We start from the raw sequence: 18,595 nt of genomic DNA on the forward strand, positions 1-18,595 counted from the left end.
CTTGCAACATAGCACGACTTTGATGCAAAACTATAGATTTTTGAATGTAGCTAACCTATCAGTGGATACAGCCTGAGTTTAAAGTGTGTAATGAAACTGAAAACCTGGCAAGTTCTGTCTAGAATTTGTACCAGTTATTTTGTGTGTGTCTCTCTATACATGAATAAAATGCAACCAGGATAGAAGGGAAGAGTCAAAAGTACTGTCCAGATAGAATAATACAAAACAGATTAGTTCATTTAACTGCTCTTCATATTCCTTTACAATCATGCCAGATAAGTCCATCAAAAACAGCAACTAGTGGGGAATTAAAGGATGTTTGTTTACGCTTAGAAAGTTGGGATAAGCTCAAACAACAAGCAAGAGAAACACTAACATGATTCATTAGCCGTAGGCATCCTGTTACCCTAAGCTCTGAAACACTTCACGCCCTCATAATACATAGAAACAACAGCTGACTATTTAGGTTTACTTAGCCTATTACTTATTGCTTCATATCCTGTTTTTCTTAGTTAAAAAAAAGCGGCTTCTTAAACACAAATAGTCTGCATTCTCTGATTGGAGAGTTTAGCTCTATTTTGTGTTAGATAAGTACATAATTGGTTAATTAGGAATAGATGTCTTAAATATTTTTTTCCTTGAAATTTGGTCCCTGGTTGTAGGTGGAAGTTGAAATACTTAGTTCTAGTCACTTAAGTGTGGGTCCCCACCCCCACAATTTAATGAATGAGGAACACAAAGCTCTATGGTATGGGTCTTATTCAGAACATTTTTCATTTTTGTTTTTTTTTTAAAATAGGGCATAAAGCAAAAAAGTTGTATTCTGAGAGAGAGAGAGAGAGAGAGAGAGATTTGCTACAGCAAAAGTAACTTTCTGTCACCAAAAAACTCAAGCCTCTCCCTAAATTGATGCATTGGCCAAATTCTGCTCTCCGTTACCTTCATACAAACCCATTGAATCAACTAGGAGTGGATCAAGGGCAGTGGTTTTCAACCTATTTACCATTGTGGGCCAAACAATGTGTTATGTGGGCCGCATCCAGTACTATATGTATGGCCCTGAGGATGTCACGTGGGCCACAGCTCTGTGCTGATAGAGTCGCAAGCGGCCTGTGGGCCAGAGGTTGAGAACCACTGATCTAGGGTCACTAACTGCAAGCTGCTGAGGTTCTTGTTAGTGAGATGATGCAACTAAAAATAATTTACTCTCTCAAAACCGTGGCCTTTTTAAAATGGTAGGGCAATCAGAAAAGGTTTCATGCTGCTAATGGGGGGTGGGGGAAGGAAAGAGGGCAGAAATCAATGCGGTACTAGATGAATTCTGACTCATTTTTGGCTAAAACTTGTTCTTGAAAATGTAATAAGGCCCTGATCCAGAAAAGCATGTGTAGCTTTTAAGACCACAAGTAGTTTATGCACTTCAGTAGGACTACTCATGTACTTAGAACTACACACATGCTTAAGTGTTTTTTGGGATCAGCCTCGCTGTGTAAAGTGAAGACTATGTGGCCAAATTCACAGGACCTAAACGGAGAATGAAAATGATACAGTCAGGTGGAAGTGCTCATGCCCACCAACACACACACCCTTGCATATGTAAATAGGTATTTATATGACTCAGCACATTTCACCGGCGAACAGTATACGACTTAAGTCTCATTCATGGAAAGCCTGACCCAGTGTCCTATCCTTAGGAGATAAGTTTGCCTGATCCCATTTAGCATATCTACAGGTCTAATCCTATCTCCTCCCCACATAGGGAACCATAAGGGGTTGTAGCCATGAGATGTAGGTCATGCTTAGTTTCCAATCAGTCATGCTGATGTAATAAACACTTTATGATCCTCTGTGCAAATCCCAGCTTTGCACAGGGAAAGAATTTGTCCTTTTAAGTTGTGAATTATTTAAAACAAATTAAGAGTGAGAGAAGCAAATGTAAATTGGCGATTGTTAGCCTTCAGCTGTGATCATGAGCAAGTTTTTTCCATCTTAACATTTTTATGTACTCAAAAAGCTGCTAAACATGAAGGGATAAAAAGATCTAATAGAGACAGTGGTTCTTGAGACACTGGTGTGGGCCGTTCCCTTGTTACAGAACAAATGCCTTAAAAACAGCAGTTATGGAAATTCACCTTAGAGAACCAGGTTGTTTTGTTGCCATTTTTTTGCATACTGCACTTAGAAACCAGTAAGAACCGGAGGACCAAAGCGCTCAGTGGATTGCTAATGGAAATACAGATCCTTTCACTTCCAAAATGCCAGTGCCAATGTGGTTCAGCTTGTAACTGAGGGCTTGTCTATACTTAGAGCGCTACAGCGGTGAAGCTGGACTGGTGCAGCTGCACCACTGCTGTACTTAGTGAAGACGCTACCCCTGCCGACAGAGAGCTTCTCCTATCGGTGTAGCTACTCCAGCTCCCCGAGAGGAAATAGCTATGTCGACAGGAATAATGTAGACCAGGCTGAGACTAGCATCAGCTGTTCTTTGACTTACTTGGGAAGTCCCAGTTCAGTTCCTAACAAACATCACAAAATCCACTATCAAAACTGGCGTGAATTAAACACCATCATCATCACTACCAGTCCTAAGGTTGGTTGGTTATAGAGCCTGAGGTGGTCTCGGGGCAATGGTCCCTTCACAACACAATTGAGACACACTGGGGTAGTGGGGAGGGTCCAGGGGCAAATTTGTACAGCAACTATCTATGCCTTATCTTTGTAAATAGTTGACTTAAGTCTCCTGGACTATCAATCAGGCACCTTTGACCATAACTAAAGTTAATTTAAAAATCCTGTGTCAGAAAAGGAATGAGCAATAATTACAATGTATCTATAACCAAGTTATCTGATTCAGTACTGCTGCTGTGTGTGACAGATGTGGCAATAAATAAAATGTTGCTAAATATCTGAACTATTTGTTTCTTTCAAATGCAATATATCTGGAACTGTGTCAACATTTAATAGAAGGCATTTTTATATTAAGTTAATAACCTTCCAGTGGGAATTGAGTGTTCCTATGGGCTGAGGTTTATGGTTCCTTTTATGGGATCACTTCAAGTTATAGGTTGGTGAACTTAAAGAAACCCCTCTAAAGAATGCAGGAAAATCTAATGCAAAGCTGATGTAGGGTAAAATAATTATTTGTAGGAGCATTTTATTTAACTTTTACATTCAAATATAAAATGAAGTTAGTTGTACTGAGATATTTCTTTCAGAAGTGGATTTGCTTATTCATTTTAGGCCCACTCCATCAATGGATCCAGGCATATGGGCCTCAATGGGAATTTTATATGTGGGATATAGGACAGTTGTCTCAATCATGTTGTCTTCAATATTGCTGGTGGAAATGGAAAGTTATAGCAATTCCTCTTATGGGCTGATTGTGTTGTTGATATTTCTGTTAAGGACAAAGCATCAATCCCAAACTGGCTGGTCTTATTGGAAGACATGGCCCACAAAATAAGCAGCCTTTCACGGTAGCATTCTTCAAAGCCACAGAAGTGCATCTCCGCAGTATTCGTTCCACGGGAGGCAAACAAAGGAGCCAGAATCGATCGAAAACACCAAAAAACCAGGAAGCCTTTCGGGTGTCCAACATTGCAGGTACAGCGAAGGCTGCCAAGTCAGTTTGTCTGGGTACTAGATACGTCTGTATTGTTTTGTAGAGACCAGAATGAAACAAACAATCTCTAATGTGCTCAAACAATATGCTCTCTTTTTCTCTTGTATATTCAGCATCATCCAAATGTTTATCTGTCACTGGCTTTTTTATTTTTAACTAAATGTTTCTTGGAAAAATGCTGATTTGTCATAACCAAATTTTTTGGTGTAGGAAAAGGTCAGTTTTCACAAATTTCTTGACCCAAACTCTTTACTAGTTTTAGTAAAAAATAAAATAAAATAAACAAAACATGGTCAAAATAGAAATAATGTTTCAATTGACCTGAACTGAATTTTAGATCTTCAAAATTGAGATTAAATATTAATTTGGCCAGAGAAAGTCAATTAAAGTGGAACAAATAAGGATGAAAAGTCAATCTCACTCTATAGCCCAGTGGTTGTAGTACTCACCTGAGAGATGGCAGATCCCTGTTTAAATCCTTTCCCCATTAGGCAGAGAGGGAACATCAACCGGGGTGGGGGGTCTCCCGCCTCCCAGGTGAGTGCTCAACCACTGGGCTACAGAGAGGTCCCCTCCTTCCCTGGCTGTTTTATGTAGATCTTGGCAGCCTCTGAGCACACCTACCACACTGGGCCACAAATGCTAGTTGTAGAAGAATGCCCATCTTCCCCTGGTTTGTGAATCCCTTTGGGGCTTGAGAGGAGACAGGTTCTGGACCCCTAGTGGGCAGCCGTAGCATGCATGCTCAGAAGCAGAAACACAGGCACCTAGGGAACTTTTAATGCAAAAGCTTAGGTGCAGAGTGAGCTTATGCCCCGACAGCATTAGGCAGCTGCTGAGCAAAAGTTTTGAGAATCGCAGTGGCACCTGAAAAATGGGACTTATTTGCCTAAGTCTGGGGGTGAAGTACTTAAGTACCTTTGTGGATCCTGCCCAATGGGTCAACAGTCAGAACTTGTGATGCATCGGATAATAGATTCCCGCTCACTCTCCCGTGATTCTATTGCTTTTGCAGGACTAACAGGTCAGCAGCAGACAGTACTCAAAGAAACACAGGGATGTTGAGAGGGTGCCACTCTTTAGAGTCACTTTACTATTCTTATTCTCTATAGGTTCTTATACCAAGCTCATCACTGTATATGTGAGAGTGCCTTCCTGGTAGGGTGACCAGATGTCCTGATAAAAATCGGGACTGTCCCGATTTTTAGTTCTTTGCCCCACATCCCGACCGATGCACGGTTGGGATGCCATTTGTCCCAATACTGCAGCTTTGGCAACTCCAGCCGGGTTTTTTTTTTTTTTTTTTGGTGCTTTGGCAACTCAGCTCGGGCTTCTTTTTTTTTTTTTTTTTGCTTGCCCCATGTGTCCCGATATTTTGTCCATTTCATCTGGTCACCTTACTTCCTGGATCACTGTGTTCTCTTGCATGATGAAAATAGATTTTTGTTTTGCAAACTAGGAGCCCACACAGGAGAGAAAAAGCCCTGAAAAAAAATTCTCAGGGCTTTCTTGGCTTTGCGTAGAAACCAGATGGGCATTTTATATTTATTGAATCCAGCCATTATTTTACTATTAAAATACAAGAGACTGAAACAGCTAAATGAAAGTGACAAGTGCTGTAAAGTAGTGCCTGGCTGCAGAAGGGGAGCCACACCACATTCCCCATCGCAATGCCGCCAAAGATGTCAGTGCTGGGGAACTTCAGACTTTGAGGGATTAGTCTTAATGGGCCCTGCTTTCATTTGAAAATTGCACTGAAACATCCAGTTGGACAACACAATCTCACTTGATGGTTTTAATTTTTTTCACCCCTACACTCCCCAACTCAGAAAACAGCAGCAGTGATCAGCGGCAAGCCTGCAAGAAACACGAACTTTATGTCAGTTTCAGAGATCTTGGCTGGCAGGTAAGGTTTCTGTGCTCAGGCTCAGGAGACATGTTGCCTTTTCAATTATTTGTCATTTGGCTAGTAGCTTTCACTCATGGACCACATTTTTAGCCTCTGATTTTGTGTGTAAATGTCTGTGCTTACAAAAATGGGTGCGTATTCAAACATGTCAATTCATTGCCCTTTGCACACACAAAAGGGGTGTTTGCCTGTATGTTGGCACAACTGATTGCATGCACAAAAGGGAACATGCAAATTGGAGGGCAATTTAAGAGTGGCTGAAAATTTAATAAAGCCCACAGCTTTATGGCTAATTTTAAATTCAGAGCACTACTTTCTGGCCCTATAAACTCTTTCTGTAGTTTCAGCTGGACACAGTGTTCTTCACTTTCTACTGGAGAATTCCTTTATACACTGGTAACCAGCTCCTACTTTGTGCACTGGAGGTAGCTGCATTCCAATAATGGATGAAGTGATCCTTCTGCTATATACAAAGTATTCACTTTATCCTGAAGGATTCCATTGCACTTTACAAACAGGTGCTGCCGTTGATCATGTTGTTAGAGCAGCTAGTTTAAGTGGAGACATTTTTCATGATTGTTTGACTGCGTGCATGTATTTGAATTGATTGAATAATGTACAATGAAATTAAATCCATCTTTTCTCCATGATCTAACATCAATTTAATCCAGGACTGGATAATTGCTCCAGAAGGCTATGCAGCATATTACTGTGAAGGAGAATGTGCCTTCCCATTGAACTCCTACATGAATGCTACAAACCATGCTATTGTACAAACACTGGTAGGTGCAATTTAAGTTGAATAATGAAGGCTGTTAACTATGATCAATACTTCACTGGAATAATTTCATGCAAGCAAACTCCTCAGAACTAGCCAGAGAAGGAAGGTCTGTGTTAGCTCATAATGCCTTCAGCATCTGGCTAAACAGGTCTAGCGGAATGGCCTGAATTAATAGTTGGCCTGGAAGTAATCTCTTTGTTGCAAGCATTAACATGCTCCATAAGTGTAGAGGGGCCCTAGATGTAAACACAAATGGCACAGTCCCACTGCTCCAGAGGGGAAGGGCAGGAATGGAGGGCCCCAAGTAGGGGAGGGGAGAGTCAGCCTCCTTTGCACAAAATTCCCTGGAGATCTATTGCATGCAACTGCAGGGAGTGGATTAGGGAAGGGCCTCTAGAACCATTACCGTACAGATCAGCCCTACTTCTGCTTCCTTTCCCATATGGATGGGGAGTAGAGTGGGATGGAGGATTCCTTGATCCCCAAGTATAGCCCAGTTAGTGGGTTTGTTTTTTAGGAAAAGACCAAGTGCATGAAGGACCTACTCTAAAGCCCATTGAAGCCAATGGGAGTCTTTTTCATTGGCTGCAGTGGGCTTTGGACCAGGTCCCAAGAGGAGATGAAGAGGAATAGCTGCAGGATCTTAATTCTTCCAGATTTAAACTGGCAAGTAAACAGTGCCATCAAGTATCACAACCCTAGAGAACTTCCACCTGTTTGTAACAAGGGCGACCTTCATCACTCATCCTTAGCTACACGCTACTGCAGGAATCTAACTGGCTGGAAATGCCATTGAAACTAGAGCTGCCTTTTTTTTTTTTTTTTTTAATTTTATTGGGTGGGGGGGGAAACCATTCAGAAACGTTAAAAATGTGCAGAGTCCCCATCACTTCCCCTTCCCCCCATCCAGTTCTACTTGAAACTCATCTTCAAGGCCCTACAAAAGGCTGAGCTTGATTCAAGTTTGGGGTCAGAGCTATTTTAAAATGAATCAGTTTTCCCAAATGTATTGGTGATAGGCTCTTCTGCCCCCCTCCCTTACCACTAACGTTCATCCTCTTCAGCACAGGGTTACAGTAATACAGAAGAAGCATACACTAAAGTCCTTCCTGTATCCAGTGCCTGACTATTCACTGGACATAGAAAGGACTTCAGTGTCTAGGCCTGTCAGCTGACTAGACTTCATCAGCTCTACCCTTGCAAGGAAAGAAAACCAAGAAGAGACAGATCTTGCATTTTAGGTATGCCCAAGTGTGCCTGTGAATCTCACCTTTTGTGTGCGTACCTTGAGGTATTTGTGTACACAAATCAATGTGTCAAAGGCATACATGCAAGTTGGAAGGTTTGCCCAAAAAGTGGGGGAAAGGGGAGAAAAATCTTAACATTGTTTCCTTTCCCCTCCGCAGGTTCACTTTATAAACCCAGAGACTGTGCCGAAGCCATGCTGCGCTCCTACACAACTCAATGCCATCTCAGTGCTCTATTTTGATGACAGCTCCAATGTTATCTTGAAAAAATACAGGAACATGGTGGTACGGGCATGTGGCTGCCATTAGGTTTAGAGGAAGGGAAAAAAAGTGGCTGTTAAGAGCATTTTTATATGAATTGCAAAGAGATGCACGTCTCCTGTATTGGACTTCCTTAAAATAAATAAAATAAATAAATAAATACAAACAAAAACTAATCAGTTTGTAGGGACCATGCTTCTGAAGGTGCAGAATCAACAGGAGATAGTGGAACAAATTCTGGATTCCAAGTGGTATTTGAGTAAAGTTTGTATTAGCTTATGATAGACGTGAGTCTGCAAACTGGTGCTAAGTGAAACAAGCCAGAGGAACCATTTAAAAATCAAGCCCATCCAAAATAATTGCTCTTACTTCTGCAAATGAGCCTTTCAGAAGATGGCTAACTCACCAGTGTTGATTGTGAACATCTTTTTTAAACAAATCCATCCAGGGTGAGAATCTGGTGTGTTTATGCACAACATAATAAACATTTGTTGTTCCTGTAATAACTTGTTCACAATAAAATGTTCCTAGAAAGAAAGCTATATTTTGTTAAATAATTACCTCCAACCCTGGGTTTATCCAACTTCATAATCAGGAGAAAAAGACTAAGTATGAACTTCCAGTATTAAATTTTGCACTAGCAAAAAATATCTGGATAGACTCAAATTAAAAAGGACAAATAAGTCTAGAAATCTCTTTTGGAATTGAAAGAATTGAAGAAAATAACTCCAAAGAACAAGGTTATCTTGATATATATTTTCTATGTCAGGGAGAATATCTATTTCAGCTACCAACAAGAATTTAAATTTACTATGTACTAAAACACCTAAGAGCAAAATTTAAATAATAATAAAATAATAATGAATAAAGCCCAAACAGTTTTGTAACCCAACTCTCAACTTGGGCATCTCAAACACTTATAAGGTTATGAAAGGCAAGCTCAAAATCCTGCTCCTATAGGAAAAATATCCATTGATTTCAATGGGTGCAGATCAGGCCCCTGGAATTTTGCAAGTCTGTAGGCTTGATCCTGTGAGGAGATGAACGCAAATGGATGGTGCTGAACGAACACCCAGCACTGTGCAGGATCAGGTCCTTAATATGGAAAAGAAACCATGACATTTGTAATCCTGGTTCCGTGGGTCTGTATTTTCTGGGTGACTCCTATCTTACTGTCAGTTTCATCTGTAGTAAGAAAACTGCTTGGCTCCATGAATAAGTAACTACTCTTAAGCCACAGTTGAAATCCAGACCGGATGCTTTCCTCCTTTAAAAAGTCGGGGGAGAGAACAAAAACAAAAAAGCTCTATGAAAATGAGTTGGAGCTTGTTTCTTTGGGCCCAAGTCTAATTCCATTGTAGTAGATCTGAGTTTTACCACTGGATTTCCAATAGCAGCAGGATTAGGCTGTTGAGGAACAGGAGGAGTCCCATGGGCCTTGGATCAGGCTCTTGAACACCAGTCAGCATTACCAAATGCACCACATATCTACAATGGGAATTACGAGTCTGTAGGTCTGACTTGGCTCTAACCTTTGTTACACCAGATTTAACTGAAATCTGGATCTGGCCCAATATTTAGTAGGTCAAGCTCCAAAATGGTGACTGAAATATCCTCAGCCTTTTCTGAGAAGTCCTTAGATGAACTGTCAAAGAGAAATGGTTGCCCTGCGACTGCCTCAGTGTGTCCATTGTTTTAAAGGAGAGATGCATAAAGTCATACAAATCATAAATGCCACTCAATGTTCTGTGTATAAGCCACCAATGCAACATATTCTAGGTGTCTGAAGCTTGTACAGGGAGTTAAGGTGCTACCAATGAAGTTAACAGTGGATGGTCCGAGCTGATTATTTTTTAGTGTAGTCAAGGTTGAGTTTGCCACGAGTGCCCAAGAGTACTGATATATTGCAGTTCAGTCCTGACCACCCTCTCTCTGTACTGGATCCGTATATTATATATCCTGTGCAGTTTTTTTTTTTTTTTTTTTTTAAAACATGACTGCAGGATCTCTGTTGCTAGGCTATACATCAACTCCATTGTTTTGTACATTTTATGTAAATAATTGTCACAAAAGTGGGAAAAAATTATTTATTTCCATCTCTGAATTCCTTTTCAATCACACATTCAGGAAAATGATTCTCATCTCTTCTAAACACGTTTCCTTATTTAAGAAAATATTTATTAACAGTTCGCAAAATATATGTACACATTTCTGGTTCTTTTCATAGAGCAGTTGTTAGAAGCATTTTGTACAAACTAGTTGAATAAATCATTGTGACTTTACAAAAGAGAGTCCAACAACTGTGTGTATGTGTGGTTATTTCCACTCTATCTAAAGGGTCTTTTGTTGAGAATAATATTTCATGGTGAGTGTCAGCTATTCTGCAGCAGTGCTCCCATGTCCACCAGTTTCTGTACACTGGCATCATGGGCACATGGTCAATATCTGCTGCAGCTGCCTAAGTATAAATACAGTAGAGGGAAGAAAAAATATGAATATATTTTGCAGGCTGCATTGCAAAGATCCATGATTGAATTATAGTGCAGCTGTCAGCAGCTGTTTCAAGGAAGCAGGGGGTAAATTAGTTCTGTTTACTGTTAACATAGTTCAGAGTTTAGTCATCCCAATAAAATTATAGAGGCACAAGAAAGGAAAAAACCCAACAACAACAAAAAAAAAAAAAAAAGACAACCCACCCATCAGCCAAGAAACTGACATTTTCTAATTGAGAGTGTTTTAGCATATTTCAGAGATGCTGCTGGCATGAGGTTTCCTACTATTGATACCACACTACATTGCAATGGAGGTCACTGAAAAGGAAAAAAAAAAAAAAAATCCAAGTCCTGCATTAAGCAAACATTGTACCTTAAGAGAACAACAACATTTCTGGGTTCTTGTTTACTTTGAACTATGTGCAGCATTATGCCCGCTTACATAAATATATTTGCTGGCCTGTTGGCTGAAATCACTAAGATCTTGAAATAAACTGTGAGACAAAGTTCCTCCTCTGCCTAGGGGGGTCCTGCAGTTATTGGCGGATTTTCTCGCCTCAGAGGTTCACGGCAGCCCTCAGTTTGGCCACTTTCGTGGCTCAGATCTGCCGTTCACTCAGTTAGCCTCATCAGTGGCCAGCATGGGGAAAGAAAGAAGAACAACCCCCGCAGTCTCTGCTGATCCACCTAGTGAATCGTGGAACAGGTCAGAGACCTTCCCTTCTGGTGGAACCCACGGTCCAATTCAAGTCCTCCGGGATCAAGCAGGGAGTTTGGGGGATGGAGGAACCCGGGCCCGCCCTCTACTCCAGGTTCCAGCCCAGGGCCCTGTGGATTGCAACTGTCTACAGTGGCTCCTGTAACAGCTGTGTGACAGCTACAACTCCCTGAGCTACTCCCCCATGGCCTCCTCCCAACACCTTCTTTATTCTCACCACAGGACCTTCCTCCTGAGGTCTGATAATGCTTGTACTTCTCAGACTTCCAGTAAGTGCACCTTCTCACTCTCAGCTTCTTGTGCCTCTTGCTCCCAGCTCCTCGCACACACCACAAACTGAAGTGAGCTCCTTTTTAAAACCCAGGTGCCCTGATTAGCCTGCCTTAATTGATTCTAGCAGCTTTTTGATTGGCTGCAAGTGTTCTAATCAGCCTGTCTGCCTTAATTGTTTCCAGAAAATTCCTGATTGTTCTGGAACCTTTCCTGTTACCTTACCCAGGGGAAAGGGACCTACTTAACCTGGGGCTAATATATCTGCCCTCTATCACTCTCCTGTAGCCATCTGGCCTGACCCTGTCACAACTACCATTTTCCAAAGAGTCTCACATGGATACAGACACAAAAAGTGGAACCCCTCAGTGTTTAAGGGCCTGCTCCAAAGCTCAGTGAAGAGTCAGTGGACAGACTCCTTTTGACTTCATTGAGCTTTGGATCAGGGCTTAAATACCCAGAGTGTATTTAGAAAAAGGCTCATTTTCTTTCCTTAATTCACAATATGGGCCTGATTCTTCTCATTTATAACTAGTGCGAATCCAGAGTAACTCCAGTGAGAGGAAAATCTGACCCTACTAGAAGTTTTGCCATTGGCTTCATTGAGAGAAGGATCCAGCCAATATGTTCAAATGCCACTTTTCTTCAGCATTGCCACACACACAAAACTTAGCAGGGGCTCTCAAACTTCATTGCACCGTGACCCACTTCTGCTAACAAAAGTTACTATATGTCCCCAGGAGGGGGGACTGAAGCCTGAGCCCGCCCAAGCCCTGCTACCCCAGGGGAAAGGGGCCAAAGCCTGAGCCCGGCCACCTAGCCTGAGCCTCACTGTTCCACGCGATGGGGTCAAAGCCAGAGCCCAAGGGCTTCAGCCCCAGGCGGGGGGCCTGTAACCAGAGCCCCAGCCCTTGGGCAGTTTGGCTTGGGCCCCAGGCCCCAGCAAGTCTAACACCAGCTTTGGTGACCCCATTAAAACAGGGTTGTGACCCACTTTGGGGTCCCGACCCACAGTTTGAGAACCACCGACTTACTAGATATGCTCAGCAGCTGCAACCCCTGTCTGGAAGCCAAAAATCCACTTCTCAGTTTGTTAGCCTCCCATCAGTCCACAGTGCTACTGCAGCTTTGTCTTGGAACCTACTGGTTTGGAAAGGGAATTCTTAACAAATATGAATGTTACTGTAAACTGGCATTAGCCATAAAACCCCGCTGAGCACAGGCTTCAGAGTGGTTAGATTTGTCTGATTAATGACACTATAAAGCACATTTAGAACATTCTATAGGTCAGTTATTGTAAGTTAGTTTCTGACTGAGCTTCCAGGGTGTTATTTTTTGCTTCATGAAGATTCATGAGTTCAGCTCCATTATAGTCAGTCATTGTGCTTAAGCTGATAAGATGCTACAATCTTTACTCAGGTAACATCCCTCTTGCTGCCAAGGATTTCAGAATTTCATCCAGAGTTCTCTATTTCACTCTTTTTAGCTTTGCCTGCAGTTGGAAGAGACACTTTTGGATGGAAGAAAGCCAGAAATCCTCTGCTTTTGAGTCAGTGATTTGCATCCACAGTGTATGTTCGTCCAACTACTTCTATTGACAACTTCCATTGTTGCCATGGACACAGTAATCTCTGTATATTAGCTATTCCTCCTGGAGAGAAAGTCAGCCCAATTAAGCAAAAAGAAGCCCATTTGAAGTTTTTATTTATCACGTAATGACTGAAGAGCTTGAGGCAACAACTATGGGAACTTAACACTATGGTTCTTCATTACCCGGATACAAAGAGAGCCACAACTGGGTCCTTATGATTGCTTTAAGAGTGAAGTCTTATTTAAAAAGAAAAATAACTTATCTACTGCTTAAAAATGTGTGCTATTTCCACTCCCCCACTCCACTCTTATGCTCGTCAGCTGGCACCTAAATAACCTCAGAAATTTTAAAGACTTGAACATGAAGGTTTATTTCAACACACACAGTATCTTAGGTTTTGTCATTTGCATTCCTTTGCTTGTTGCTGGGTCTCTTATTTGCCGACAGTAAGTGCGAGGTGATTTAGATATTAAAATATGAGTATTGCTATCTTAATGCAGACATTAGAATTGATAAAACGAGTAAGATCCTATCTAATGAATGTCCCTTCTTTCACTGAGGACCATAATATGGTCACATGTTTAAGGAAGTAAAATACAGAGACTAGATAGAGGATGATCTTAAAAAAAAAAAAAAGAATGAACTTAAGTCCTCTTTCCTGCTAACTTTTAAATAAGTGCTTAATTTTGCTCATGAGTGGTTCCACTGAAGCCAATGGCAATACTCACATGAGCACAGTTACACGCTTAGCTGCTCGCAGGATTAGGCCCTATGTTAATGGTCAGTTGGTTTGCTCAAATCAACCTGGTCCCAGAAGCGTCAGCTTGGGCGTCTACATGGAATGCATATACTGCTGGATTGGAGGAGGGGGAGTTTGGGGGCTTGACTGTATATCACAGTGTGTGTGGACTGCCATGTAATCAGAAACATGCACTTCTCCATTTCCAATCGGGGAAGTAAAGTGATTGCAGAAGCAGTCGCACCAGTGTTCAGTGTTAACAGGCTCTCCATAGCTTCGATAAAACCTGAGTCCTGGGCTAATGGTCTTATTTTAGGCAACTCTTAAAGGAAGCAGGGATTGTGGGAGCATTAACGCATCAGTCATCTTTTGCTTTGTCAGCACTTAGTTAAATCAAGCCCTGTCTGTTGGGTTTTGTTACCTTTTTAGTCCTGCACATGCTATTTCAGCTGAACTGTGAAATGGAATAGGATGGTGTAGGGCCTGAATGCACTTGTTGGTTTGGAGTTCACCTTTTTTCCCCTATTAAAGGGGGAGAGAACATGTTGCTGGTGACAGCTTCAGAGCAGGGAGTATCAACATATAGCACATGACAAAGTGGTATGAACTTTGACTTGATTAATGAAGGCAAACTGTTCAGTGCTGGTGGATTTTTTCCTAGGTTATTTGCCACCAATGTGTCAGATCATAAGCTCTTCTGAAAAATCCAGCAACTTATTTTGGTGCCTGATTGGTCGTAGAGTTCTCTTGCAGATGTTGGGCCCACAGACTAGATAGACTTTAACAGCTGGTTTTCCTAACAGCAAGGCTGTTTTATTTCTGAAACAAAAAAAATTCAGTTGCACCCTCATTCCAGGTTAGGGTGAGCAGACAGAAGGGATGCGGGCCAGTACGTGCTTATATAAGACAAAGCCCCAAATAGCAGGACTGTCCCCATAAAATTGGGACATTTGGTCACCCATTCCAGGTACAGCCTATCCGTAGTTTTGGTTTCACATTACTACTGAGAAGTCAACTGTAAAAGCTGGTGCAGTACTATACACACATACAAGGCACAGAACATGTAACTATAAATACTGATAGGGAGTCTGGTCTACACAGCCTCAGGCAGGGGGCGATGTGGAGAAGTAGATGAGAATGAGAGCACAAACTCTCAGAGTTGCTCAGAGTGCTTGGGGTGAGGGTGGGATGCACTCTCCCCTGTCCATGACAATGGTGCAGATCTACCTCAGGTACTTCTTTAGCTCCCCTTAATGTAGTGCCTAAGTGCCTCCCAAACTTTATCCTCCCAAACCCTTGAGGTAGGGCAGTGCTATTATTCCTCCTTTCACAGAGGCACAGAGAGGGTAAATGACTTGCTCGAGATCACACAGTTCTCTCCCCCCAGTGCACAGCTTCTGTTCTGCAAGCAAGTGCAAAGAAGGGGGCAGCAGGGTATCTCCAGCAGCACAGCAGGGTGTGGAGGTTGTTTGCCAGTGTAGGGGATACATTCAGGGTACAGCTACATGGCAAACAAAAAAACAAGACACCATGGCCCGGGTCAACTGACTTCAGCTCAATGGGCTCATGCTATGGCACTTTAAAGTGTAGATGTTCAGTCTCAGGCTGGAGCCTGACTCCAAGATCTTCCCCCACCCAACCCCCCTCCCAGGTTCCAGACCCCAGGCTCCAGACTGAGCCCAAATGTCTACACTGCATTTTTAGCCCCGTGGCATGATCCTGAGTCAGTTGACTCCATGACCCTCCACCCTTTCACAGTCCCATTGCAGGGCTTATTAGCTTTGACAGTTTCCTCTCTGCTCCTTGGTGGCTGCTGGATACAAACCTTGTGATGCTCTGGGGAGTGCAAGTAACTCTGGGCCATATGACACCAGACTTCCAAATGCTTCAATACAAGAGCAGCTATGGCCAAGCGTAGCTGTCGATAGAGCTACTGGGCCTTGTGATGGTGCAAAGACCACTGGTGGGTTGTAAGCAGTGAAGGAGACTCGGGGTTAGTGTAGGGTCATCAAGATGGGGGGGAGGGGGAAAGATGGAGTGGAACTATTGAAGGGTCAAGGAGAAGGTCATGGAGGGAGCTTCAAAGAGCCAGGTAAGCACCAAGAGAGCCGGGTGCATATCTAAAGCAAAGTCAACTTCCAAACCTTTTGATGTTTGTTTGCCCAGCACTAAATTTCACATTCATCTCCGCGTGGCACGGCTCAGGAATTTTCCAGCTCCTAGGGTGCTGTGGCAAGTCCTAACCACTGCTGTGGTTTGAGTACACTTGTAGCCATGCTGCTTTTAAAAATGTGGCGGCTTGACCACTTACCCAGAGAGCAGGCAAGCCAGACCGTTCGCTTTCTTTGGAAAACCACGTAACCGCTTAGGGTAGCCTTGGATGGAATCTACCCTTCTGCATATTTACTTTGTGTACAGAGCAGAACGGCTTGATTTTTTTCATTACCACTAACCTGGGTAAGGTTCTAGACTTGTTATACAGGTACAAAACCCATTACAGTCAATAGTAGTAGTCTCCCTCCCCCTGAAATGGACACATTCATAGAATCACCTGTACACACAGGTGCATGTAAACCCACCCCAGTACTGACAACTCTTCTGCTTGTATTGCGAGTCTCAGTATTTGAGGTTTTCCTTAAAGCCTCAGCTCCTGCAGTCAGGTGATTATGTGAGGATCTGAGGTTTTGTTTCAGTTTGCGTTTACCCTTCAGGACTCCTAGAAGGGTCAGGAACAACACTGTATGCAAGATCACCAGGAAGTGAGCCTGTTGGTGCCTAAAATTGCCCTTTCCCACATTTGGATTCAGAATTACAAGAGCCTTCAATAAAGTTTTACTGCCTTACTGGAATAAATAACGAACAAGTAATTGGAGCAGGGGGACTGAATCAGGGGGTCTCCCACCTCAAAGGTGGGTGTCCTAACCACAGAACTAGAGTCATTCCTATTCTCTCCCAATGACTATTTTAATATCTATCCACAGTGGAACAGTCCCTAGGCCAGCAACAGGCTATGTAGCCCCATGATTAGGGTATCCACCTGTGAGTTGGGACACCCTGGGTCCGCTCCAGCCCCCTGCTCCAATCGCTCTCGTTATTTATTCACAGTGCAACAGGAGGGACTGACAGAGTCCAACATCAGTGTCCCATAACTTAATGGTTAGAGCACTCAGCTGACATGTTACAAATCCCTGTTCAACACCCCATACGTGGGGGAGAGAAAGGGGACCTGAACCTGGGTTTCCCTCATCCCAGGTGAGTGCTCTAACCACTGGGCTAACAATTATAAAGTGAGTACTGCCACCAACATCTTCCCCCATTCCCGCCATTTTGTGTGGAGTGATAGGCACCTAAGCCATCTGATTCCAGGCAGTTTGTGGATCCCTAGTGGAGCTAGGTGCCTCCCTGCAGCCCTCTGAGAGAGAGGGGTAGGGCTTAGCCCACCCACAGATCTGCTAAATCCCAGGCCACTCCCTTGCCCACAAGGCCATCCTTCACATCAGACACACTGACTGAATACCTTCTCCTACTGTAACATCACAAGCCCTTTTCCCACATGAAGAAACCTGTGAGATTCCACATTACAAAATCAATAACTGATTAAATTACAGTTTTTCCCAGTTCAAACAGAAGAAAAAAAATTCCTTGATTTTTTGCAGCAATTGATAATCATAGTGTCCCATACTTTAAATCCATGTCTACAGAGTCTGCCTTAAGTGCTTCTTTCTGTCTGCTTTGGTTATAATCAAACCCAACACATAAGGCCATTTTGTCACCAGTTTTACACTGGGGTAACTCTGGTGTTGTTAGAGAATTAGCTCCTAATTTACACTGGTGCATGTGATAGCAGCTTCACGCTGCAGGTATCTTTTGAAAATTGAATAAGGATTTGCCAAATTCAGTATGAAGTTGGGTTGTGAATCGAGAAAGCAGGCCCATTTTTGCTTACAATGCAGCACAGTTGTGGGCCTAGTGTTGTAGGCTTGCACTTATGGAGTCAGTCCTCTGTATTGCTATGTTCCCTACCTTTCAGGGAAGGCTGCTAATCCCCATTCCGCCCTCAAATCTTCCTTAACGCACAAATGGCAGGAAGAACCATCCTGTATCCTTTTTGCAGGGATTGACATTGGTCCATTCTACACAGGTTTGCTTGTAAATTCACGTTCAACCAGAGCCAAGTCTCTTCCAGAAAGAGCCCCTTTCTCCCCAAGACACCCGCAGCTGCCCCCTCTGGGGCTTAAAATTTCATAGTCTCCTGATGAGAATGGTGCCCTGATATCCCCCTCCTCTGTCTGTGTTTCCTCAGCTTTGGGGGGGGGGGGGGGACAGGCCCACAATGCTCAGAGCAGTAAATGGGCCATTTAGGGAGGGGAATTTTCTTGTTCTCCTGAAGAAATGAGCCCAGTGATTTATTTGGAGAGAACTAACTAGTTCAGGTAACAGACCAGGCTAATTTCCTGAGATTTTACCCTTCTGATCCCTTCATTTTCTTAACCCATTTACTTGATTCCATTTACATAAAGAGAGGCACCATCAGAAAACACTTGTGGTGACGGGAGTGGAATTTCTCGGTAGAGTTTATTTTAAGCGACGCATTTAGAATATCTAGATAGCCACGGAGCTATATATAGATATGGCTAAATTACAGAAAGAGCCCCTATACTTCTGAAAACCACAATGCCACAAGGACAGATTATATGAATTATGGTCATTACTGAAATTGCTAGCTAAAGAAGAACAGACACCATACAAGGCCCTAGCAGTTTGACTGTAGGAACCACTATAATTACACAAAGTATTTTAAACCGGGCCAGTACAAACAAGACCTGGAAATGGAAAATACCATGCTAGTCATTACGTCTGAAGATTAACGGCAGACATGGAAGTGCATTGAACTAGTTACTTATGCCCAAGTGTGGGTACGAAGTCATATTCATCACCTTTGACTAGCTTGGACTACCGCAAAAG

At 42.7% G+C, this 18,595-nt stretch overlaps 1 protein-coding gene across 1 annotated transcript in view; it reads left to right on the top strand.

Annotated features, from left to right (window-relative positions):
• BMP7 (bone morphogenetic protein 7) overlaps window positions 1-10,006 on the top strand; it is a 57,586-nt gene extending 47,580 nt beyond the window's left edge. Inside the window, exons 4-7 of the mRNA XM_073309295.2 lie at window positions 3,406-3,603; window positions 5,452-5,528; window positions 6,203-6,313; window positions 7,719-10,006. Coding sequence (XP_073165396.1) covers window positions 3,406-3,603; window positions 5,452-5,528; window positions 6,203-6,313; window positions 7,719-7,868 — 536 coding nt within the window. The 3' untranslated portion in view covers window positions 7,869-10,006. The remainder of the gene's footprint in view (window positions 1-3,405; window positions 3,604-5,451; window positions 5,529-6,202; window positions 6,314-7,718) is intronic.
• Window positions 10,007-18,595: the final 8,589 nt, after the last annotated feature.

The sequence above is a fragment of the Lepidochelys kempii genome, chromosome 13 (assembly GCF_965140285.1).
Source record: "Lepidochelys kempii isolate rLepKem1 chromosome 13, rLepKem1.hap1, whole genome shotgun sequence".
NCBI classification, from domain to species: Eukaryota; Metazoa; Chordata; order Testudines; family Cheloniidae; genus Lepidochelys; species Lepidochelys kempii.